This window comes from Hemicordylus capensis, chromosome 1, assembly GCF_027244095.1.
Source record: "Hemicordylus capensis ecotype Gifberg chromosome 1, rHemCap1.1.pri, whole genome shotgun sequence".
In the NCBI taxonomy this organism is placed as follows: Eukaryota; Metazoa; Chordata; class Lepidosauria; order Squamata; family Cordylidae; genus Hemicordylus; species Hemicordylus capensis.
In genome coordinates, this window is record NC_069657.1 from 134,041,707 (window position 1) to 134,068,948 (window position 27,242).

Sequence of the window (27,242 nt, forward strand, 5' to 3'; positions counted from 1 at the left end):
TAAATAATGGTCTTACCATCGCCTCCTTGAGGCACGATGGCATCCTGCCCTCCCTTAATGAGGCATTAATAATCACCTCCAACCATCTACTTCTCCCCTCCCTGGCAGCCTTTATTAGCCATGAGGGTCAAGGGTCAAGAGCACACATCACGCGTACACTGCCCAGGATCGTGTCCACATCCTCAGGCTGCACCAACTGCGACAAATGGGGCTTTGTGGAGTCAGCACCCTGATCACAGCAGTAGCTATACTATCAATCAATCCTATATAGAACCAATGGACTTGGATGTCATGCCTGAACAATGCCTTGGAGGATTGGGAACATGCCACAGGCTCACCTGCTTCCTCCCCAGCCCCCACCCCTCATGCATCGATTCCATTCTTCCTGACTTGCTAAGCCATAGTTTGCAAATCCATTTTAAAGCACAGTTTAAGATCATGGTTTGGAGGCAATTTCTCATCAGCATAAGCCACTGTTGTTGTAATTCCAACATCAAAATAAACAATGGCTATGCAAACCAGAAAAGAAAAAGAAAGGAATCTCTGCACAGGAGAAGAGGAGGGAGTGCATGAACCACAGTCTGGAGAACTGGAATACAATGCCTGGCTTGAGTCACAGTACTCACTCTTGATGGTTGTCCAGACATGGCAGGTGGCGAGCAGCATACTGTGGCAATGTAACAAGATCACTCCTCCCAAGGTTTGTTGTGAATACAGCAGGCATTACTTTTCATAACACACACACTGACATATTATCACACATGGATTTTTTTTTAGCATTTCCAGTTTAACATGCTAGTGGCTATTCTCATATCCCCCCCAGTCCTGCATTTTTAGCTCTCACTCTGTATGTGTGCGCGTGCACACACACACGTACATACATATTTGGATATTTGCTAACAATTCATTTTGAGCTGTAACTTGGCACACAGTGAGCTGGGAGTGGCGTTTTAGCAAAACAAACAGGCGCTGCTTTGGCTAGTCTGGTGACAGAACTGGCACACAGGCATTCTGTGTTTGTGTTTGGAGCTTTAGACTGCAGCTAGGGCAGTGGTTGATGGAGTTACAGGCACAGAGCTTTGTACTGAGTAGCACTTCTGAGTTCTGGAGGAAACCCTCTCCAGAACATGAAAGGAGCAGGAGCCAAGACCAAGGCTTTGCTACGGAGATGAAAGAACTGCTGGAAGTTTTGCACAGGAACTGATCAAACATGTCCTCCCTGAGCATGTGCTCAGTGGTTAATTCTCTGGAGCCGGGATTTTGACCTTGCTGGGTACCAAAATATTTTATATGCATTTTTGGCAGGTGATAGAGAGTCGTAGGGTTTGTGGCAGGATTTACAAAAAATAAGAAAAGAAAAGAAAAGTGTGAACTTCAAAAGGCTGAGAACGATCTCTCAGAAAATGGGTTGGTGTTCCTGCAAGTACATGCACAAATGGTGACCTTCACACTTGCCTCCCCACTACCACCAAGGCTCCTGGAAGCCAATGGAACTTCAGTATGTGTCTCTGCTGCAGACGGTGAGGAAAAGAGTGGTGGAAAAGTGGTAGTTACAACACTGAAACAGGAGACCCCACTCTTGTCTAGTGATCTGAGTTCACACAGAGCTGTTGATCCAGCAAGTCCAGTGGGGAACTGGAAGGAGGAAATTGTTTAACACACACCCCTAAGGTACCCTTTGTAGGGGGTGTAGCTCAATAGCAGAGAACATGTTTTGAATGTGGAAGGCCTCAGGTTCAATCCTGGCTTCTCCAGGTCGGGCTGGGAAAGATCCTGTCTCAAGCTCTCTGCTGCCATGCCGAGCAGATAATATTGAACTAGATGAACCATTTCACTCAGTCAAAAGCTTCTTACGTTCATATATGTTGAAGTCATTACTGATTCTGCTGGTGCTACCAAAAGCAGCATGAACAAGCTCTCATCTCTCCTGGACAATGATTTGAGCTGTAAGCAAACTATCCTTGCATTTAATCCATAGAGACCGACAGCACAATACAACCCAAGTCCATGAGATGGGGTGGAAGATAGATAATTGGGACTGAGGCTTCTGCCTCTTCAGAAACAAAATGTTCAGTTCCCTTGGTGTCCTTTGATAGTCACAGAACACATTATGTTCACTTTATGTAAACAAAAAAGTAGTTTATTAAAATATCCTATCCAAGTACCCTGCTTGATAAGAGGCAGAACCAGTGGCATAGCTTCTAGCCTACACTTGATTCCTAGAGTTGATTTTAACCAGAGTCCTAAATGGATTGAAGCCTGGTGTCTAAAATAGGCTGTGTCAGTGCTCTCAGGTATGTTGCTAGATCCAAGCCATTTAAGGTTTATTCGTTTTAAACATTTTTTCTATGTTTTCAGTGTTAATAATTGGTTTTAGAAGAATAGCTTAACTTAAGGTTTAATTTCACTATAAGGTTAATGATATTGGAACATTTCAGGTCATAGCTGAAATGTGAGCTTGAAGTGTGTGACCCACTCTAAAAGGCCAGCCTAGTTACATTAATTGAAACAATTACCATCACACTGGAAAAAACATAGCCATATGAACGGGAGTTTGTTTCTGCCAGGGTATCTGCTACAGCATACTCAATGGGGCAGTACAAACAAGAATATTCCTTCTTCAGGGTGCTCAAACTACTTCACATTCTGGAATATGAGCACTTCTGTATGTCCAGCACAGCTACAAAAAGGCTCTGGCTGTAATCCTGTTACAACCCTATTGAAATAAATGGGACTTATTTAGCCTTACTATGTGCAGGATTTTACCCTTTACATACCAGTATGTGCAGTATTTTAAAAAAGTTCAGTATTGGAAAGTTGAATATGCTAATGATTATGACATTGGAATCAATGTCTGAGACACTCTGCACACATCATATCCATGAGTGAATTTAATGTTATTCATTGGTAGTGTCTTTGCCCTTTGTGGGTATCCTGGATAAAAAGAGGTTATAGAAATATATCTGTATGTGTCACAGAAGCAGGAAAATATGTCGAAAGGAATTCTCAGCTAGTATAAGACAAAGAGGCAGGAACTCATGCTAAGGAAGGGTGAAGCCTGAGAAGGAATTCCTTTACACCAAGCAGTCAAGCTGGAATAACCCACCCAGGGCAGCCACAACAGCTTTGAACAGCAGCAAAAATTTCTAAAAGGGTGTAGTTGCATAGCGAGTTTGACCTCTCTGCTTCCCCACCCACAATATATTGTGGTATTGCAGCTAATTGGAAAGAGAAAAATGTACATACATTTCCTGCTTTTTTGACCAGAGAGAGTAGCTATGGATTCATGAGTTTCCAATAGTTTAAGTGTAGGTGAAAGCTTTGCAGCAGCAATAAGATGTCAGAAGTTTGAAAGTTAGAAGAATCAAGAGCTGACTCATGGTTTGCTTAGCAGGGGTCCTAGTTTCCCAGCCATGCTGCACAACCTGTTCTACTGTCATTAAAGGCAAAGTGTGCCATCAAGTCAATTTCGACTCCTGGCGCCCACAGAGCCCTGTGGTTTTCTTTGGTCGAATACAGGAGGGGTTTACCATTGCCTCCTCCCACGCAGTGTGAGATGATGCCTTTCAGCATCTTCCTATATTGCTGCTGCCCGATATAGGTGTCTCCCATAGTATGGGAAACATACCAGCGGTGATTTGAACTGGCAACCTTCCGCTCGTGAGTCAAGCATTTCCCCACTGCGCCACTTACAGATCTTTAATTCAGTAGCCATGGAAATTAGTTTTGCCATCAACAGAGAATGAAAAGTGCAGCAAGAGGATTTCCATCTTTTTAAAAATTATGTGTATCACGTGTGTGTGCGCGCACGCACACACACAGAAAATGACATTTTCCTAGTGACAATGAGCCAGTCCAGACAATACTGTCCCTGCCCACATGATTAGGAAGGGGATGCACTGAGAGCATGCTTGTTGAGAAATCCTCCACAGACTTCCTGATGCCATCCTGGCATATCTATATTGCATGGGGAGGGTTGTTCATCCAAATAGTCCCGCTATACACACTCCAAAAATACTTGGGTATTTGGAGCTCCTTTCCCCCCCATGTAATAAAAGTGTGCCAGGGTATCCTTCATGGATGTCCCAACAGGCAAGCCTGCAGCGTGTCCCCTTCCTCATCGCATGCGCAAGGATAGCACTGTCCCACTAAGTAAAATGCAATAGACTCACTATTGGTTCTTACTTTAAAAACAAACAACAGTCTTGATCCCAGGGAGGGGACTGCATGGTGAGACTCACATTAGGAGGGACCCAATAGATCCAAAATATCAATCCAGAGCTTTGCAGTTTTGTGTCACATCTCCAGAATGCCTTGCCATGGTCTAAAGCAGGCCTGCTCAACTTCAGCCCTCCTGCAGATGTTCGCCTACAACTCCCATAATCCCTGGCTATTGGCTACAGTGGCTGGGAATTATGGGAGTTGTAGTCCAAAACCAGCTGGGGGGCCTAAGTTGAGCAGGCCTGGTCTAAAGTCATTTGTTTATTTCAGCCGTTGCCTCCAGATTCCCTCCTCCCCATCCTTTTGGATCCATTTCTCTTTCCCTGTTTAGATTGGCCCCTTAGATTGTAAACTATATTATGCTTTTAACTCTTGTACAGCACCTAGATCTTTTGAGCATACTAAAGGAAACACAATGAACCCCAACTTCATTATATTTGAACAGTGGTCACACTGTTTATGAATAAGAACATGCTTGTGTTGCCAGCACAGAACACTGGTAGTGGTGGTGCCAGCACTGCATACACTCACAGCTCTGCAGAACCCCCAGACTGTCATTAATGTCATCTCAACAGCTTCCTGAAGTGTTGTGTCTCTTAGGAGCCCCTCCAACCCATCCTATGAGGAATTTCATACAAATACCCAAGCGTAATGGCTTAAATGTGTCTGTAGATTATTTATAGCACTGTTACTGGAACGCACAGCTGTGCTAACAGATTGCTTCCTTTTGAACATAATTGAATACAATAAGGTACATCTAAAATCTACACTCAAGGGTGTGTTCCCTTACATAACAATCAGTCATCGAGTCAGCTGAGCTCACAGATCACACACACCCTAGGCATCACCATATATGTGCACATCGATACAACAGTTGGGGCCACTGAGCCACTTTATCTTCTATTGTCAAGAAAGAGTGCTGAGTCTGTTCCCCAAGACCTAGCTGTAGGCTTCTTTTCTCCCTCTTTCTAGTGTTTGAAGATTACTGAGTGGCACAGAAAGCAAAGATCGGGGACTCTGCCATGCAAGGGTGGCTCCGGGGGCAGAGGCAAGTGCTGCAGCAGGTGTCATCTCCCCACACACACACACACACGCTGCATCCGATCCCACTAATGCCCTAATTGGCTGTTTGTATTAGTAGGCATCAGCATGGCTCCCACACTGAGTGTGCAGAATCAGTATGCCTGGCCCACAAAACTTATAATTTGGAAATGCCCACAGCATCTGAAATATGGACAATATGCTAAAGCAAAGGTCACTGCAGCCCATCCACGATATAGGAAGATGCTGAAAGGCATCATCTCACACTGCGCGGGAGGAGGCAATGATAAACCCCTCCTGTATTCTACCAAAGAAAACCACAGGGCTCTGTGGGTGCCAGGAGTCAAAATCGACTTGACAGCACACTTTACTTTTATGCTGGCCAAGTGCTATCCCAGCAGGTTGCATATTTAGCTATACAAGCCATTTCTGCTGCCTGCTAGCATCATTTTCATAAAGGAGTCATGTCTGTTTTGTTTATGTCAATAGATCTTGTAACCGAAAGTTTTATATTCCATCTTCTCAGGTGGAAAATGTCACCCCAGCAACACTACACTGAGAACTATTAATTGCCCATCTCTTCACAAAGAAATACAAGCTCCAGTAAGAACTAGTTTTCCTCTGAAAAGCAAGTATTTTCTTGCCTCTGGCATCTCAGACACAATTAGGCAAGCAAATGTGCTGAGGGGGGAATCCCTGCACAACTACTTTATATTTATTGAGATTTCCATAGTAAAAACAAAACACTTTCCCCAGCAAATTTGCAATGCAGTGATGTTGTTGCTGGAGGGTGGGGTGAAGGGAGAGCCGGATTACCAGCCCTCCAGAGCTGCCACCTTTTGATTATAAGTGCTCAGATTTTGTCAAAGCAGCACTGGCAATAGTTTGGCTCAGCCAAGGCAGGTCTAGCTTGGAAGTTACGGATTCAAATATCCAGTTGCCTTTTTGCTGCAGTCTTGTTGAGATTGCCATTCACAGTGCCTGAGGAATATTTCTGTTATGTCTTTGACCACCAGGTAGTATGATGTGTGACACTCCTGAGAACTACACTAAAAATATCACCACAATAGCAGCAATAGGTGTTAATAATGGTAAAGAAGATAAGGAAGGTAGCTAAGTAAGTAAAGGTAAGGAAAACTTTCTAAGCGGAACGGACATCATTCAGAGAAAAATTATTGTCCAAGTTTGGTAACAAATCATCAGACAAAACCAGAGATGCAAGGAGCCAGGCAACTATTTCTGTGCACTCAAAGAGTCCTTGAGCTTGAGTTTCTTAAAGAGCAACCTCCTGACGTCACATGGCAAACTGCATTTGAAACTGAGGGGAGTTTCAAAAGCAGATTGTGATATGGCATGAAGTAGGTCTTGTTGTTGTTTTAAATATTCGAAATTCCCACAGGGCATGGACAAGTCTAAAACAGATATTTGGATACTGGCCTATATTATGCATATACTGTATTTACCTAATAGAAGACTCATCTGAATTTAAGACAACCCCTTTAAAAAGTAGTGGGTTAGACAGAGGTTATACCGACATTTTTAATGTAGGTATTATTTATTTATTTATATATCTACACACACACAATTTTTAAATGTGGTTTAGCCTGTTCTTTTAACTTGTTTGACTGTATTAATCTATTTTATTAATATTGTAAGCCACCCTGAGCAACAGTGTACTGGAGGGGTGGGGTATAAATTTAATAAATAAATAAATTTAGTCAAAAGGAACAGGATTCTGAATTTAACACAACCTCCTGATTTTTGAATATCAAAAAACTTGGAGGGGAAACTAGTCTTAGATTCAGATAGATACAGTAAACTCTTAGCTTTGTCATATTAGTAGAATATCAGAAATGGCTAAATTAGAAGCCAAAAACTTTAAATTTAAGGTCATTGCAGGTGTCCTTACTATATTAAAACCTGTTACAGCTATAGAAAGTAATACTGGAGGGATGAAACATCTGTATGTTGACATTTTCTTTCTAACATCCATCAGGCACTTAGAACTCTAGAGTTGTAGTTCAAAGAGATTTCCAGCCAGCTCTTCCTCAGGTATGGAGAATTTTTTCTGAGCACAGTGGTCCTTAAAGAGAATACCTGGACTTCTCTTTTCCAACTTAGAGGGTTTTTCCACTTCCAGGTCAGATCCAGAACAGCACTATTTCAGGTGTGAGGGGTGGGAAGGGTACACACACACACACACACACACACACACACACACACACACACACACGATTCACAATAAGGCTCAAAAGCCTCCTCTTGGATATGTTGAGGCTAAATTAACATATAACATATTTTAAGAGCATTTGTTGTGGTTATTCCCCCCCCCAACCACAAACTTCCAAATTAATCAGAGATCTACTGTAAGTGCTCCTGATAAATAATTATGTGAGATCTGAAATAGTGTATGTGGGTAGAGGTGATGGGGGTGGGAATCACCTCCTTACAGTGTCACCATGTATGTAACAATATGGTTAGATGGAGTACCCTAGTATACCATACTACCTGGCCAACGTTTACAGTAACCTTATGGGATAAGCACAAAAAAGGAAAAGCAATTAAATTGAGAGTGAATATTGTTGGATGAAACAATACATTAAAATTACGTTTTCAGCAGTAGATAGCAGAACTACTACCTGTTCTGAAGACTTCTGCCAAGTTTGGAATTTGTACATCAGGAATGAATTCCACTGAAATTGTTACAATAGCTTCTTTATAACTTCAGTGAAATCAATGCACTCCTATTCTAGGCAGGTAATCATTCACAGCATTGGCACACCAAAGCTCAGGCTACTGCACAGGCCTGATCTTGAGGGGACCTTCCATGGTTACCCATCTGCTTTCCTCGATCTGAACAGGAATGGGTTTTTACCACTACTGGCAGTTGAAAGTGGAGAGTCAGAGTCTGCAGAATGTACCTGTTTTTAAATGGTTCAGCCTCCTTGCAACCTGCTAGTTCGATTCAGCTGAACGAATTGCAGTCACAAGCACATGCAACCCAGGGATCTGAAAACTGAAGACGTGAGCCGTTCTGGCTTAAATCACTGTGCTGTACAAAACACTGGTTGTACTACTGCATATGGCACGTAATCACTCGGGTAGATTAAAACTAGTAATTAATGTAGGCATTCCACACTTGCATATCTTTACAGCCTGAACCTGTCCCAACTCCTAGTTGCAGTCCAATAAAATCTAAGTCAATAGAGTGCAAAGTAACATAATGTTAGTGAATTGCCTTCATCATTATAAAGGCAATTATCTCCGAGTCAAATGAAGCATGCTAATTTCCACTTAGTTTTGTCTAGACCAGAGCTGCACAAGTGCAGCCCTCCAATGGCTGTTGGACAACAGCTCTCATCATTTCTCACCAGAGGCAAATAGTCAGGGATTATGGGAGTTGTAGTCCAACAATAGCTGGAGGGCTGAAGTTGTGCAACACTGGTTTAGACAAGTCTCATCTTAGGTATACTTTGATGCTGCAAGGACCAGAGAAGCAGCAGTAATGGTTGGTGCCAGTGACAGGTTTGTGGGGATTCTTGGCAAAGTGCCTTCATGAACCCCCACAGAAGCAGCAGCAGGATGGGACAGCGGTGCTGACAGTCACTACATTTAAAAAAATTCTACAATGCAGTGTCTCTGCCATTGTGTCATAGGCAGGGACACAGAATTACTGAGAAAGCTGAACAGTGGTCAACAGAAAAGCTGCCAAAGAACATTCAGAGGCACCACCGCTATTAGGGTAAGCCCCGTCAACAAGGATTAGGGGGAGGAGTGCCTTGGCAGTTAGCAGGAGCAGCTTGGAGCACTTCTTGGCAGCTACACTAGTGACCATCATCCTTTTTTTTTTTAACCAGGGTCTAATGGGTTGACTGTGGGCCCTTAGTCAGTGCCCAAGTTGGCTGAATCCAACTGAATCCAACTGTGCCATTCTGCCATCTGTACCATTCTGGTGCTCTTGAAGACAATTACAGGATGGGTGGAGTGAGAAAGGAAATATGGAGTGACTGCCTGCCTACACACACACACACACACACACACAGATGTCAACATGATGCAGAAAAAAAGAATACGTTTTGTAAGCAGAGGTGGTGGCTTTTTAATAGGAAACCAAGCATAGAGGGAAAATTGTACCACCAAGCAGTTTCTTCATTTAGTTTCAGTCTATAAAATTCTTTCTAACAGATAGAGAGCAACCTGAATTTTCTTCTCTTAACTTGGAAAACTTAACTTAACTTGGAAGAAGTCACCCATCTGCTCCCAAAAATGTCACCACTGCCTCTGAGAGTGGACAGGAGGCTGCCCAGGCTTCTCCAAGCTGTCTTGGGAGCTGCTGGTGACAGTGGCACCATTCTCCAACCCTCAGTGATTGAGGCACCTTCCAGAAGCCTGGGCAGCCTCCTGCCCACTCTCAGAGGTGGCAGCGACAATGTATTCTGAGAGCAGCACCAGGCTTAGAAGGCTCAGGTGGGGTGGGATTACGGTGGCTCCAGCATGCCCGGGGCCATCAACTACCCAGGCGGGAGGATGGGGGCACACCCACAAAAGGGCCCCCAAAAGGCAATGGCCTCATGGGGGAGGCACCCCAATATCACCCAACAATGGTATAGGTGTTTCAAGTGGCAAATTAAGTAAGTGTGGACCACCAAAAATGACTTACAAAGAAACAAGACATGAGACCAAAGGAAGAGGGAATGTATGATCATTACAGTGTTCTGTAAGTTACATTACTCCAACTTAATATGTGAAAAATAAATTTAAAGATGTAAAAGGGAGGGAAAGTATTACATTTTTAAATTTCAACAAAACAAAATAATTAAGAGATAAATGCAAAAGGGATTTATTGTTAAAAGGGGATGAACATTCAGAGGAAGAGCATTTTGAGTGAACTGTGAAGGTGACAAAAAGATGGAACCGATTGATGCAGGGGTTTTCAAACATGGATCTTCAGATGTTGTCCAACAATATCTGGAAAACCATGTTTGAGAACCCCTGGGCTACTAGAACAAAGACCCATAGACTGAGAAATAAATCATACTAAAAAACCACAGTCTGCATCTCCACTCAGCCTAACTAATCTAGACCTCAAAAACCAAGGAAGGGAAGACAACCAAGTAATCAGAACTGATCAATATAACGAAACAGCAACAGATCCAGAAGAATATTTATTTATTATTTCTTTGTGTAAACCGCCCTGAGCCATTTTTGGAAGGGCGGTATAGAAATCGAATTAACAACAACAAGAAGGCAAAAAATACAAGCTACCTGTAGCCAAAAATTGGTGGGACCATAAAATTGAAAAAGTGGTAGAAAATGAAGATGCAAAAATATTATGGGACTTCCGACTACAAACAGACAAACATCTGCCACACAATATACCAGATATAACTGTAGTCGAGAAGAAAGAAAAACAAGTCAAAATAATCAACATAGCAATACCAGGGGATAGCAGAATAGAAGAAAAAGAAATAGAAAAAATCACCAAATACAAAGATCTACAAATTGAAATTGAAAGGCTGTGGCAGAAAAAGACCCAAATAATCCCAGTGGTAATTGGCGCCCTGGGTGCAGTTCCAAAAGACCTTGAAGAGCACCTCAACACATAGGGGCCACAGAAATCACCATCAGCCAATTACAAAAAGCAGCTTTACTGGGAACAGCCTATATTCTGCGACAATATCTATAACAATTGACAATAAAATTCAGCCATCCCAGGTCCTTGGGAAGGAGTCGATGTCTGGATAAAACAAACCAGTCAATAACACCTGTCTGACTGTGTAAACAAGAAATAATAATAATAATAATAGTAATAATATTGTTTTGGCAGCAGCAGATCACTGCAGGCATCTCAGTTGTTTTGGCAGCAGGACTCTGTTTTCCTACTGGGAGATCACTGGGGATTTCTGTAAAGGGCAGTTTCAGTAGTTTCAGCAAATATTCTGTGGCAATTTAAAACCTATGATGAATGCCATATTCTTGCAGTATGGAAAACCATCCTCACTTAAATCCAGTTCTGTGTAGGGTGTAACTCAGAATTGGGTCCTGTGCTATCATTATGGTTAGATCATAATTAAAATCTCTTAACAATCTTAGGATTCATTAATTTTATTTATCAAATTTGTACACCGCCCCAAACTTTCGTCTCTGGACGGTTAACAATAGCATAAAACAAGTTTAAAACACATACAAAAACTTAAAACAATTTAACAATTTAAAAATAAACCAGAGATTAAAACTTAAAAAATTTTTAAAGCTGAGAAAGCTTGGGCGAAAAAATTGGTTTTCAGGTGTTTTGTAAAAATTACCAGAGATGGGGAGAATCGTATCTCAGCAGGGAGCGCATTCCACAATCTCGGCGCAGTGACCGAGAAGGCCCATCTCTGTGTAGCCACCAAACGAGTTGGCGGTAACTAGAGACGGACCTCCTCAGATGACCTCAATGGGCGGTGGGGCTCGTAGTGAAGAAGACACTCTCTTAAATACACAGGGCCTAAGCCATTTAGGGCTTTATAAGTTATAACTAGCACTTTGTATTTTGCCCGGAAACCTATTGGCAGCCAGTGTAGCTCCATCAGCAAAGGAGTAATGTGGTCTCTCCGAGATGACCCAGAGACCAACCTGGCTGCCACATTTTGAACCAACTGAAGTTTCCGGACTACGTACAAAGGCAACCTACCATAGAGTGCATTACAGAAGTCAAGTCTGGAGGTTACCAAGAGATGTACCACTGTTTTGAGGTCATTGATCTCGGGAAAAGGGGGGAAACGGCATATCACCCAGAGCTAATAGAAAGCACCCCTGGATGCCGCCTCAACCTGAGAAACCAGGGAGAGGTGTGAATCCAGAAGTACTCCCAGACTGCGAACCTGTTCCTTTTGGGGAAGTGTGACCCCATCTAGAACAGGTAGATCAAAATCGTCTCTAGCGTTCTGACCCCAAACAATAAGTACCTCCGTCTTATCTGGATTCAGCTTCAGTTTATTCTCCCTCATCCATTACTGCTTCCAGGCAGGCATTTAGGGAGGATATGCCAGCTCCTGAAGAAGTTGACATGGAGAAGTAGATCTGGGAGTCATCAGCATACTGGTAACACCCAGCTCCAAATCCCCTGATGATCTCTCCCAGAGGTTTCATGTAGATGTTAAAAAGCATTGGAGAAAGTATGGAGCCTTGAGGGACACCACCCTTAAGCTCAGATTTAGAAGAGCAACAATCTCCAATTGACACCATCTGGAATCTCTCTAAGAGGTAGGAGCAGAACCACTGTAATACAGTGCCTCCCACCCCCAACATCCTCAGACGTTCCAGAAGGATACTATGGTTGATAGTATCGAAAGCCACCAAGAGATCCAAAAGGACCAAGAGTCACACTTCCTCCATCAATTCCCAATTGGAGACCATCAGGCCAACCAAAGCAGTCTCTACCCCATAGCCCACCTGAAAACCAGTTTGAAATGGGTCTAGACTCTAGATAATCCATTTCCTCCAAGACCGCCTGGAGCAGAGAGGCCACCACCCTCACAATTACCTTGACCAGCCATGGGAGGTTGGAAACAGGCCTATAATTGCTCAACTCTGAGGGATCTAATGCAGGCTTCTTTAGAAGAGGTCTAATGATTGCCTACTTAAGACAAGGAGGCATCTCACCCTCCCTCAGAGAAGCATTTATGATTTCCACCAGGCTGTCTACAACAGCCTCCCTGCTAGATAGAACAAGCCATGTTGGACACGGGTCAAGAGAACAAGTGGTAGGCCTCGCCGCTCCAAGCACCTTGTCCACATCCTCAGAAGTCACAAACTGAAACCGATCCAGTCGAATTGCATAAGAGGAGTTGTTGGGCACCTCCAATTCAGACATTAAATTAATTGTGGAGTTTCCATCTAGGTCGGCCCGAATCCGAGAGATCTTATCTGCGAAAAACTCTTTAAGCACATCACAGCGGGTAACTGATGACTCCAAATTCTGGTTCAAGGGAGAGGGGGCAGATACTAGTCCCCTCACAACACTGAACAACTCCACCGGACGTGAACTCACAGAGGCAATACGGGCAGAAAAGAACCACTTCTTTGTCGCATGTATTGCCTGAGCATAGATCTTTAAATGTGCTCTATGTCGCAATCTGTCAGATTCGAGTTGAGTCTTCCTCCACTTGCGCTCCAGTCGCCTACCTTGCCGCTTCAGCCCTCGTAGATCTTCCGTATACCAAGGGGCCAATTTTGAAGCAGGTCGGAGGGGACACTTAGGAGCAATCGTGTCTACTGTCCTGGTGAGCAAGTTGTTCCAATTCTCAACCAGGGCATCAACAGGATCACCAAAGCCAACAATGAATCCCTCCTACTGGATCCAATAACTTCTTCGGGCGGACCAATAGGCCCCTTGCCCCTGCGGAGGTGGGAAGTGGTTGTAAATCCAACCTTAACCAGATGGTGGTCCATCCATGCCAATGGGGAAATCACAGAAGTCCCCACCCACGGAACACCACCCTAATCAGAGGAAAAGACCAAATCAAGCGTGTGACCTGCAATAGGCGTCAGTCCAGAGACCACTTGGGACAGGCCCATAGTTGTCATGGCTACTATGAACTCCTGAGCTGCCCTAGACAGATTAGTCACAAAATGAACATTGAAGTCCCCCAGCACCAAGATTCTGGGAGACTCCAATGCGAGTTCTGTGACCAAGTCCACGAGCTGAGTAAGGGATTCCGCTGGGCAGCAGAGCGATCGGTACACCAACAGAAGTCCCAGTCTATCCCTGGTCCCCAAACTTAAGTACACACATTCAGTATGGTCTGATACCATAACAGGGACCTCGGTATGGGAGATATTATCCTTATAGACCACAGCCACTCCACCTCCCTGTCCACGTCCCCTCACCTGGTTCATTTTGGACTGATCTGGCATTGCAGAGGAGTAGGGTAAAGCTATGTGGGTTGTTGGCAGTGCTCCCCAAGGTCAAAAAGCTGGCAGGACAGCTGGAAGGCGAGACAGCTATTGAATTTCTGACTACCCTTCCCCTGGAACGGCCTGCTGACCTGCCAACGTTACTTCTTCTATTCCCCGCCACTACTGGGATAGCTGCTAGGTTATTGTCTAGGTTAAGATTTTGTCACAGTTTTATTGATTACTTCTTGAATGGCCTTGTCACCATGTGCTACACCTCAGTGAAAGTTTTCGCTAATAACTAGAACCGGGAACCAGGAGTTTGCTGGTTTCACATATTGGGAATGTAAAAAGGGAACTGAAGTGCAGACTGAACAGAAACACTGTATATTTATTAAAAAATCACACTTCTAGAAATACTATTTATTAGAATTAACCAAAATGACACAAAATCTAATGACACAGAATAAAAACTTGCTTTAAATTTTATGTTATTTGGTTGGTCTTAATTATGATTTTTGGATTCTTTTCTAATGGACCAACATGACTATCTACAATTTTTATTACTAAGAATACTTATATACTGCTTTTCAACATTTTAAAAAAAAAGTCTTCAAAGTAGTTCACACAAAATAAATTTTAAAATGGCTCCCAGGCTTGACAAGGCTCAATCTAAAACAAATTAACCATTTTAATGTTCTTCTGTGAAGGCTTTCAAGAGAATGTTAGGAAAATATCTGCACTTCAGGCATGATGTCTTGTTTTAGGGCAAAGGGCTTGGACCCAATATTCTACTAGGTTTACATTCTCAAGACAACAGTCAAAGTTACCAATCCTTGGAGATCCAGAAAGAAATGCACCAAGACATCCTTGTCCCCATGACTGTTGCATTAATCTTTATAGGATTGCGCAAGTCCTACAGCCACAAGTTCACTTCTGTGTAGGAAAGAAAAATGTACAGATGATTGCACTTGTGTTGAGGATTGCACAAGAGTGTTGGACTAGGACCAGGAAGATTCATGTTCAAATCCCTGTTCAGTCATGAAACTCACTGGGTGACTCTGGGCCTACCTCATGGGACTGTTGTGAGGATAAACATAGCCATGTATAGTGCTCTGGGGTCCTTGGTAGGGTTGGTTTGATTTAAATAAAATCAATTTAAATTGCTTCACAGGATGACAATTTAAATCACTAGTCAGGAAAATTCTATTTAATCATTATTTTCTAGTAAAAGTACATTTCTGTCACCTAACATGACCTTAATACATATTCAGAGATAGATGTAGGTTTCATTTTTACAAGGTAGGTACCACTTCTCATAATGCTGTTTCATTCGGGCAACCAGGCCTTGCATTTCCTTGTTGCAATGTTTGCATTTTGCATGTGTGCCTATCTTACCCACAGATACAGGAACTTCATTAAAATATCCCCAAATGGGGGGGTCTCTACATTCTGCTGCCAACCAGTGTTTCCCTTCTACAATGGAGGATACACTCTGAAAATGTTTCCTTAGGATTGCATGAGTAGGTTTTGCTCACTTTTGTTTTCACTTTCTATTCTTCTCCCCTATCCCTTGCATTTATATCCAGACTCCTCGTCACTCACATCTACTCCATTCCCCCAAATCCTCCATTTATTGACCACCTTTGTCTTTTCACTTTTAGAGAGAGATGTGCAAGGGCTGGGCAGGGTGGGGGGGGGAGTGTGTGTGTGTGTGTGTGTGTGTGTGTGTGTGTGTGTGTGTGTGCTTGCACTGCATGTACACCACCTGCACAATAGGATTTATCAGGTCCATTATCTCTCATCCCATATACTGCTCTTAACATGTTCATAGAATATAATTAGAAGTTATAAGGGGTGGGATTAATATTCATGATGATTATATCTTTGACCTAGGTTCTTTTTGTAATGATTTCTTAAAATTCAAATCCAATTTAAATTTTTTAAAAATCTATTTAAATATCATTCTTTTAAAAAATCATCATTTTTTAATCAACCCTGCTCCTTCAGGAAAAGCAGGATATGAATGAAGGAAGAGTCTGTTTCACTGTGAAGTATTGATGGTGCATGTATGTTGGGAAGCTATGGCCAGTTGTTGTTTCTCAGGGCATAAATACCTCAACATTAGCAATAGCAATAGCACTTACATTTATATACCGCTCTATAGCCGGAGCTCTCTAAGCGGTTTACAATGATTTTTAGCATATTGCCCCCAACATTCTGGGTACTCATTTTACCGACCTCAGAAGGATGGAAGGCTGAGTCAACCTTGAGCCCCTGGTCAGGATCGAACCTGTAATCTTCTGATTACAGGGCGGCAGTTTTACCACTGCGCCACCAGGGGCTCTGGTGTGCCACCCGGGGCTCTGGCATGTTTTCAGTCACCACACAACAATCAGTGGGATTATTTATTGCCTTTCCTATATTACACATTTCCTATATGGAGAGGACTTTGGGGCAAGACACAAAGCAGCTGATAAACAGAGTGACTATAATGTTCTGGATTAGCTCCAACCTCAAAACCTCTCTACAGAATAATATTATTTTCACATATGATTCTACCTATATCAGTTTAAAAGGCACATTTTAAATGAACAAGATGTTTTGTTGCAAACTTTATTTCTTTCACAGCATGACCATATAGGCTGAAACTGATAGTTCGTCGCACTACCTCTCATGAAAGAAAAAGGAGGGTAGCAGCCTTGTGATGTAATCTACCAGACCAAACATTATGTAGGCAGATACAGCTTCATCACCAGAGCCAGGGGCGTAACTACCATTAGGCAAGGGGAGGCGGCTGCCTGGGGGCCTCTGTGCCTCAAGGGCCCCCCCAGAGGCAAGTCACATGATTATATATTGTGAAATGTGTGTGTGTGTGTGTGTGTGTGTGTGTGTGTGTGTGTGTGTGTGAGCGAGGGGCCCATTTTAAAATTTTGTCTCTGAGCCCACTCCAGCCTTGTTACGCCCCTGACCAGAGCTGACTTACACCTACAGAGGGACAAATGAAAATGCTTTTCTATCATTTCAGCTAATAAATAGAAGCATGTTTTTCTTATACTAAAGTTTCTAATACCTGAATGAAGACAACTACCTAGCACCAACGGCCTCTATGTAAACCATGTTCATAAGCAAACACCTTAAAATATCCTAATTTCTACTGCAGTATTGATTCACCTACAACACAGTAATCTATTGCAGACAACCAGCTTTTTCTGTTCTTTTGATTAGTTATTATGCAGGTTGTGTGTCAGGAGCCAGGTCTAGCATCCAAAGACTCAGACAAAGAGATTAGGAATCTTCCACTCAATCGCACTACTCTCTAAGTACAGCTCAGGTATTGAAAATTCTCCAGCCATACTGTTAGTCTTACCTGATCCCTTGCCATCTTTCCAAGCCCTGCTTAACTTCTCCCTGCTTTCCAGAAAACCTCAGTGAATGTGAAGACTAGCCCAGTAAGCAGTTAACACAAATAAAGGACATGGCTATTGTACCTTTGAAAGGGCATTTCTACAGGTGCAGCGTATTTTCTATGCTTAATTGTAACTGCCAAAAATCCCTCTTGTACGTATTCTACCAAAGACAACCACAGGGCTCTGTGGTCACCAGGAGTTGACACCGACTCGACGACACACTTTACCTTTACACAAGGTGAGTTCTCACGGTCAAAAGCAGCCCAGTGTACTGAAAAATCCCAATCTCCGAGCCACACAGGCACCCATGGAGTGTGTTGTGAGAACTCTGACATTTTTGTTGATCCCAGCTCAGTGCTGCAAAACCCAACATTTAACTAGGATCGATTAAATCAAAACCCAACATTTAACCAGCCGAATTCAGATCTGTGACTAATGATCCCAGTTAAATGTCGGTCAGCAGACCTGGGACTGGAAAAGAAATCCTGGGTTCTCACGGCACACCCATGGGAGCACACATGGCTCAGCTGCTAGGATTTTCCAGTAAGCTAGTCTTTTTTTGATCATGAGAGCCCATCCTATTAAAAGTTACAGTCCTCCACTTTATCTGATGTCCTCAAGCAGCTGTCCACAACTTAACCAAGACATACTTTGGTGTTCATCACTGACTGGAAAAGGAAAGTGCTGGATGGCTACCAGAGGCGTATCTAGGGAAAATAGCGCCTAGGACAACCACTGAAATTGCACCCCCGTCCCTTGACACCCATCTTTCAGAAAACTTTACCATAATATCTGCTGAAAAATACAAGTCAAGCTCGTTAATCTTTTCATAGTTCAAGAACTATTTAGCAGTGGACATAGCCAGACCAAAAAATGCTAGAAAACTACAAATTTCAGTATGCTGGGGCTCATGAAATACCCAAATACTGTGTGGAGGTGTACTTGGAAAACTAAACAGAAGTGCCTGTCTCATTCTTTACTATGCATTGCAGCATCACTATTACATAAGTTTTGAAAATAAATGGAGAATTTGACTTTTCCCAGATACTCTGAAAATAATTAAAGGATATGCAGAGTAAACTGTGTCACTGCTTGGAATATATTCTAGTATTTCAGAAAGACAGTTAAAATGAGAGAAAGAGAGCAAGAAACTCCCAGTAGGCCTTAATACTAAGGATTCCACACTGATTCAAAGACAAACTCACCATTAATAGCCATATTATTAAGACATCACATTTAACTCACTTATCACAAGAAGCAAAGTAAGAGCAAATACAATCCTAGCTCATAAGCTTCAGCTCAGTATTCACAAGCTCTGATTCTCTGTACATAGTGACAAACTGAATATGTGTACAGTGACTTATATTTAAATTTTTTTCAAAAAAATTACCTGTAGCCCCTTCAGGGGGCTTCCTAAAAGCCATGGGGGGGGGATCTGCAAAGGTTCCTCTCCCTCTGCTGTCCTCTAGGGCCTTGCAGGGACCATTCGAGCATGTGCAGAGGACATTTTTAAATATATATATTTTTTAAATGGCCGCTGAAAACAAAATGGCCACCGCCATGCTCAAATGGCCTCTGCGAGGCCAGGCATGGCCTAGGGCCTCACAGAGGCCATTTGAGCATGCGTGGTGGCCATTTTGTTTTCGGCAGCCATTTTTTTAAATTTTAAAAAATGGCGCCCACTTCAAGTAGCGCCTGGTGCACCTGCCCTGCCTGTCCCACCCTAGATATGCCCCTGATGGCTACAGCCCTAGCCTTCCTTTGAAAAGGCTTCAGTTCCCATTCGTCCTTCCTTGTGCAGGGCCTACTTTTCCTTTGACCCAACATACGTTGGACATAGACTGTCTCTACTTTATGCTTTTCATTAACCAAGCTGCTGCTTGGGTGCTTGACCTCTCAGGCTTAGATCTTTGGACCCTACCGTTGTTTTTTTTTTTTAATTATATGCTGTCAAAACAACATTGCACCAGTTCTCAGTTCTGTTTGACCCAGTGCTCTGCTGTCTCCTGAAACTGATCCTATAAAGGCTCTCTCCTATCCCAGCTAAGAGAATAAGCTTGACACAAAGGAACAGGAATTATTTCATCACAACATACATCTCTAATAATTACTCTAATTAGTTAACCTGTATGCAGCCAATCACTCACAGAACATCATCTCTCACCTCCTCTTCTTCACAGGTTCATGAGTTGAACAAGTTGTTGTAGATCTGATTGAGTTGCCCCTGGGACCCCCCCCCAAAAGGGTGTGGGTGGGTGGATGAAGCCAGAGTGCCTACACTCTGTTTTATTAAACTATGCCCAAAAATGCCCGATCCACTTAAGAGTTCTCCTACTTCAGAGGTAAGCATACCTTTGGGCTTTTTTTCTTTGGATACTCCTAACCTCAGTAAAGTTCAATTGATTTTACTGAGGTTGGGAGTATCCTAAGAAGCATCCCAAAAGATATGATTGTCTCTGCAGAACAGAAAGAGCTTGAAGTGTATTGGACATTTAATACATCACTTTTTAGCACCTTGGGTTCTCCTGGGTTTTGTTTTTTGTTTCTATATAGACTGGTGCTAATTCTGCATCTCCCCTCTTTCTGTATTCTTTGACCCTATACCACCATCTGGAACATAGGAAACTGCCATATACTGAGTCAGACCATTGGTCTATCTAGCTCAGTATTGTCTTCACAGACTAGCAGCAGCTTCTCCAAGGTTGCAGGCAGGAATCTCTCTCAGCCCTATCTTGGGGAAGCCAGGGAGGGAACTTGAAACCTTCTGCTCTTCCCAGAGCGGCTTCATCCCCTGAGGGGAATATCGTGCAGTACTTACACATCAAGTCTCCCATTCAGATGCAACCAGGGCAGAACCTGCTTAGCTAAGGGGACAAGTCATGCTTGCTTGACTTGAAGAGCGGGCAGGGAGGAAGGCAGGGTGCAATTCACCTCCCCTCCGCCGCCAGACAATCAAAAGAAAGCTGCTGGGAGCATGGCTTGCACTCCCAGACAATCCACGCTGCTGAGCAGTGACGATCTCTGGAGGCCGAAGATCTCATCTCATCCTCTAGATATCCCACAATTTAGCATGCTATGAGTATGGTGCATTGGAGGATACCCCCTTGAGATGGGTGCTCTAGGCACCCGTCTCTGTGTCTGCTCGGGCTGCTTGCAACCTGAGCAAACACATGATCCTGGCCGCAGGGTTAAGGGCACGCTTGCACCCTTAACTGGCTAACATCCAGGTTTAAAAGTAGGGTTAGGCAGGCAGTGCCAGATCTCAACGCTGCACACGAGCAGCCTAACCCAGGGTCACAACTGTCTCAGGTGGCAATTGTGCCATAAGTCAGTAAGGGCAAAGCCTCCACCCCATTGCCCACAAGCCTCACCTCACCACCCTGCTGCTGCCTCCCAATCCTCACCTCAGCACTTCCCCCTCCCCTGCTTGACTCACCGGAAGTCTAGTGCTGAATGCTCCTGGGAAGAAGAGAGCTGGTGACCAAGAGGTGACAGAGAGATGGACCAGTCAGCAGTCCTTAATGCTGGTTGGAGGACAGCCCTGAACGCCACCAGGAAGAAGAGAGCAGCGATCAGCACTGGGCTTCCTGCCCGGTTGTGAGTCAGGTGGCTGAAGCATGGCCAATGACATTGAGATGGGACAGTGTCAATGCCCAGCTGACACGGGGTGGGGCTGTGAGATAGCGATTCTTGAGTTGCTTTGAGTGGCACCCAGCCTCAAAATGCCCCTGAATTATATACTCATTCGTTTACATGGAGCTTGAGAGGAGGAAACATTTCCAGGAGCTTATGCCTAACAGAGCCGGCTTCCTCTATTTTTGAGTACTGCTCCCTTCCTAGCTTAGTAAATGTTCTCCAGAAGATGAGCAAACAGACATACTGCAAGATTTATACACACAGTGTATTGCAATTAGAGGAAAGCTGTTGATCACATACCAACTATAAATCACAAGACCGCTAAGATCTGATTATATTTTGTTGTGGAAATAGCTTTCTCCCAGCCTTCAAGGGTGATAATTTGGATTAAGTGTGAAATCCATCTACTTTTCAAAATACTGCAAGCCTCATGATAAAACTGTAAGAACTTGCAATGACCTTGTGCTTTGCCATACACTCTGCATATAGTTCATGTGCCTGTGCAAATGTCCTAAGGCACAAACACACAGCAGCCTAAACTGCGAACACACACAACAAATAATCCAATCAGGAACATAAACACTGAAGGCAAGAATTACTGTCATTTTAGGTTAACTGAGTAGTTTATACAAAATTAGTTTACTCATGGCAGTCAAGTTTACAAACATCCCAAGATCCACCCTATTTTAGCCATTATTTGCATGGCTGTTGACAGCTCTGAATGATAGCCCAACAGTGGTTGGACCATGGCATGACAACTTAATCCCCTATTCATTCCAATACAACATCCCTTCCGGTGGCTGTTGTTGGCATTTCCTTGTTTTTATTTTTAGACTACGAGCCCTTTCGGGATAAAGAATCATTTTCTCATTTCTTCTACTATGTCAATTGCTTTGAAAAGTTTGTTGTTGTTGAAAAATGTTATATATTTTTAAGTAATGATCAACATACCCAGTTCAAGGCTGAGGTGAACACAATGAAACAGATGGGCAAATGAGTGATTTGCTGTGGTGTTGATCATCCTGTATGAATCCATTTACATTCCATTATCCAGATTCACCAGTGTTCTTGATACCATAAATTGAATTATCACTTGTGTGTTCATTTTTAAAATCTACTTTTCAGGTCAGATTGCTCAAGTGAGAACTTTAAGATATTTTTAAAATCTTAATCTTACTAAAAGCAAGAATAGAAGTTTGGTTTAAAAACCAAGGAGGAAAAAATAACCCCAAATAATTATTTGAGATTTCATGATCAAATCAGATTCATTATTTGTTAAAAGCATGTTAAAATTTGACAAAGATTCATTACTTTGTGAGACTGAAACTGTGTCTCATCAAATTATTAATCGATAGCAATATTTTTAAGTACTTATCTCAGAAATTCTCCAGATGTTTCTGGATTACAGCTCCCATTGATTATTATTTATTATACCATTTTTCAACAAAAACCTTTTCAAAGTGGTTTGCAGCTCCCATTGTGGCTGGGGATGATGGGAACTGTAGTCCAAACACACCTGGGACTCCAGATTTGAGAAACCCTGTGCCTCACCTCATTTATTCTTGTAGCAATCATAGAATTTATTTACAATCCTATTTTGCAAACGAAAAGCAGATAATCTGTGATTTGCCAAAAGAATCCAGAAATTCCAAAGGTAAGCAAAGATTTGAACACACAAGTGAACCACTCTGGCTTTCATCTTTTCAGGATCATGGTTTCATCTACACAAATGGACCATGCCAAGTGGAGTAATTGCCTTGATTTTCAGACAATTACTGACATTAGGATGGAGGCCTGCTCTGACCCACAGCTGATGAAAATAGCTCAGATGACTTACAGTGTTCAACACTAGCTGGAGTGGAGCAAGAGGTTCAAAGAGTGCTGCAAAGTGCAGATTTGTGGTAAAGTTACAGTATTTCCCCCCCATGCATTCTCAGGGCAGTTAACAAAACAATTTAAACAAACAAACAAAACAATCAAGCATGGAACAAAACAGTAAAACACAATGCAACCATTTAGAAAAATAAAACAACAGACTCCTGGCTGCATACAATTAGAAACTGAACCAAAAAAAAATCTTATTGCAGTAGCACAAGAGCCACTTCCTGGTGGTTTCTTCCCATGCTGCTGCGATGATGTTTCGAAGCCAGAGGCAATCCCACAGATCCCATCCCTCCCACTCACCTGCCCAACTGTTGCCTTCCCTCTGAACAGGGCAACTACCTTTGGATGGGAAAATCCTGCACAATTAGCCCCAAGCTTCCAGTTATTCACAGAATAAGGTGGTAAGGTCCCCAGGGAAGCAGCTCCCACACCACTGCAGTAATGTATTAAGGGGCCCTGAATATTATTTACCTTTGGTCAATCCATGGGGCCAACCTGACATTTCCTCTTGCATGCATTGACGTGGCAATGACAATAGTTTCCAGCCTCTTGTTTTATAACATATCCCTTTAGCCAAAAATAATCATGAACTGGGACTATTTAAGTGACCTATCCTTTCCCCTAGACATTCAAAGAACTAGATCACATTAGAATAGATCAAAGAACTAGATCACATTAATATAGCAGAATCACATTTATGCAAGTCCATAATCCAAAAGTAGGGTAATACTTTTGTTAGGACAAATTGAGAAGTAACAACAGTTTTGAGTCCTAGTAAATACGTAGCAAGCTTCTGAATCCTACAGCATTCTTCATCACCAGGCTTGACAGAACTGACTGCACACTACTGAGATATCCTTTTTCTCCCCTCCTTCCTTTTCCTTACCATCTAGGGTAATTAAGAATTCTGTATGTCTTCAATGCTTACTGTTTGATGCTTTGTTACATTTTTGTTAGTCCTAATAAATGCACTACCCTACTTTGGATTGTGGATTTTTCTCCTAATGGACTAATGTGGCCACCTATAATTTATGCAAAGTATATTCAGAACATTTTGGATAATTAGAAGTTTGGATAAGCATGCCTTTTGTTTACATAGCTTCATATTGACATTATCCTTCAGATATTCAGGGTGTTTGGATAATTCAGATTAGAATATCTGAAATTCAGCTCTGATCTTGCACGTACAGCTTCACATCATACTGTTTAAGTCTCTCAGAAATACTTTTTCAAGACTTAGCAAAGGACTTTGAGTGATGTCCGATTCTGCTAAATAAACTAGTAAGTCGTTCACAACAGGCGAAATTCCTTAAGGCTTCTTCATACTTTGAAGAAGTATACTTCTTCATATTTTGTACAAGGCCAGCAGCTCCCAAGTACTTGTTTGAATTTGTGAATAGCACCCACATTATAAACTGGGATTTTGCCTACAAAGTATGTTTGAGCAATGAGTGCGAAGGGCAAAAGCCACAAGTCATACAGGTGTGACAATTATACTGATATGGCGTGTGTGTACTTCGGAATTGATTCCAGAGTACAACATGTAAAATAAGAAATTTTTCAGTGGCACCTCATACAGCAACTTGGAATTTATGAATTTAAAAAATAAGCTCTAGTTGCCTCTTACTCTTCCAGAAGAACAGTCCTCTCACTGAACACTACACTAAACTGGCCTAATTAAAGTCAGGGAATAATTATATTCAGCTGCCCCATTTCTCTGACAATGCAGTGATTAGTTTATGGAAATTAATAAATATATCAGGTAACATTTAAGAAAGCTCTGTTCTTATCAGACTGACATTCCTCAGAAAAGTATGCACTAGCTCTGTTTAAAAAAGAATGTGTCAGCACACTGCCAAGGGTTAAATGAATATTGCAAAACACACTTTCATTAACAAAACTAAACACCTCCCATGATAATAAGTATGAAGGCCCTTTAACAAAATTAGAATCAATGTGGCAGATTCTAATTTTAATTCTAATTCCTTCCAGTTTTATACCTTTTGGAAGAAACGTCTAAGTTTCAGAGAAACAGAAGCTGGAAACAGGATATTTAGACTTTAGTTGAAAACTCAAGGGTGTTAACTGTCAAGAAAACCCTTCCTACTGAATTGTTAGTATTTGGGCAAGGATATGTGCTATGCCACACAAACATAACAACACTCACTGAGAAAAGTATGCCCTTGCGCCCTAATGTCTATATATAACTTCTTTCAGCAGCATGCCATCTTCCAAATATGCACCCATTTCCCTAGCTGTGTGGAATATTTTTCTGTGGCTGCACATCAAACTCTGAAACATGAATACCAAAAGTGAAACGTGACTTACCTCTGCTGAGAAGAGTCTGCTGGGTATCCCAGGGTCCTGTAGTTTCTGCCCCACTTAGCAGCACTTGCCTTCCTCCTAGTTCAGGTTCTCTGCCATTCTCAACCCGCTCCGGGCTTCCTCCTCTGCTGTATTCAGCCAAGTCCTAGAATGATCAGCACAGTCCAGCTGCCCAGGGGAAACGGGTGGAGGCGGGCAGGAGAATCACCTCCACACACTCCGCTTGCCGACTCCCTTCTTGTTCCTTCCACTTCAGGCTTCTCTACAAGCAGGTGGAACGGCTTTCTCAGCAGAGCCACACAGGGGGAGGGATGGCGGGGGGGGGGGGGAGAGGTGGAGCTGGAGCTGCAACTAAAGCAACAGGTTACTGGATATCCAGAAGCCCGCGAGAGGCTCTGCAGGCTGGGCGCTTGCCTCAGAGCAGGGTATCTCTGCTGACACCTGGTGCAGCCGTGGAAAACCAGAACAGGCTGCTGCCTGTGAGGTTACAGAATGTGCTTGGTTTTTGTTTTCCTTCTCTTCCCTGAGCCTTTTTTGCACCCCAGGAACGGGGCGGGGCGTGTGCCTTTGCTCCAATTTCGTCTCGCCTCTCACACAGTTGGGGAGGGAAGATTACCAACCTGGCTTTTCAGGAGGGGAACAAGTCGGCGTTTGTTTAGCACGCAAGCTCTCCGCGGCTCGCTCCGTCTGGTGAGGTGTTGATCCTGCCAGACGAAACTCTGCCCACCCTGTCTTGGCATCTTTAAGGTGGAAATTGGGAGGGAAATGGAGGTGGTGGTGGCGGCAGCGGCGGCTAAAAGCACCTATCAAACGAGGCAGAAGAAGTAGTCTCAGAGACGGCGGCTAGAGTCAAAGATGACCCAGGGTCGGCAAGATGCGCCGCCGGCCCCTGACTCTGAATTGTTTTCTTGACGGACCACAGACTCGACAAGGAGCAAGTCACAGAGACAGCGAGCTCAGCAGCCCTGCTTTGTGTCAGTATGGAGAGAATAGGGCTCGCTTCTCCGTGTCTTGCAGAGAGAGAGAGGAGAGAGAGAGACTGAGATCAGGAGGAAGAGGGAGGCGCCCAGATAGATAAAGCACAATTACGTACTTTCATTTGCAATGGGTGGAAACATTTCCTTTGGCTTGAGTGGGTTTTGGATTGGATTCAGAACTTGAGGCAATACATACACAAATAGGAGGTTACATGTTTACTCAGAAGGAAGTCCAGCTGAGTTCTGTGGGGCTCACACTAGCACCTAGGCGGGCCCAGGGTTCCAGGCAGCTCTGGCAAGAACTGCGATGCCCAACAATTTGCCTGCAGGTTCTAACCATGAAAAAGCAGGGTTCACATGCAACAGATGTCTCAGAAGAGCAGATGGCTGTATTATCGGAAGAGCGCTGTGAGATTGCATCCTACTCAGCTTGTCATATTTGTAATGGCAATGTTATGGGAGGAATGGATGCTGCTGCCTCTCTCACAGGTTGGGTAGACCCCACTGTCAATACGTGCTGGTCCTGGGGAGCAGGGCTGTCCTTAGAGAGCCCTGGGGGGGGGTGTGGGGCCCCCGGGGCAAATCAGCCAGTGCAGGGCCTCCTTCCAGTTAATTCTAATGGGGGTTAAAAGAGTGGTGCCCCAGAGGTCACCCTGCTTGCCATGCCCTAAGCACAGCCATGCTGGGGAGCAGTGGGAAACTGCCTAGAGCAGTTATCTTCGTCACTGTTTTTCAAGTAGGGCCACAGGCAAAAATTCAACAATGTGAGGGGGAGCCATTTTCCACTAAGTTGAGCTCAGTGCAGTGTTGTGCTTCTTTCAGTGCTCCGGGAGGGCGAACCCTTTAAGAAAAATGGAGCCCTATCAAA

The 27,242-nt window shown here is 43.2% G+C and overlaps 1 protein-coding gene across 1 annotated transcript in view; it reads right to left on the reverse strand.

The window, feature by feature from the left end:
- Window positions 1-26,398, reverse strand: part of EPS8L2 (EPS8 like 2) — a 151,470-nt gene extending 125,072 nt beyond the window's left edge. The window contains exons 1-2 of the mRNA XM_053284696.1: window positions 26,018-26,398; window positions 25,401-25,542 (exon numbers count right to left, since the gene is read on the reverse strand). Of these exons, the coding sequence (XP_053140671.1) occupies window positions 25,401-25,542; window positions 26,018-26,137 (262 nt within the window). The 5' untranslated portion in view covers window positions 26,138-26,398. The remainder of the gene's footprint in view (window positions 1-25,400; window positions 25,543-26,017) is intronic.
- Window positions 26,399-27,242: the final 844 nt, after the last annotated feature.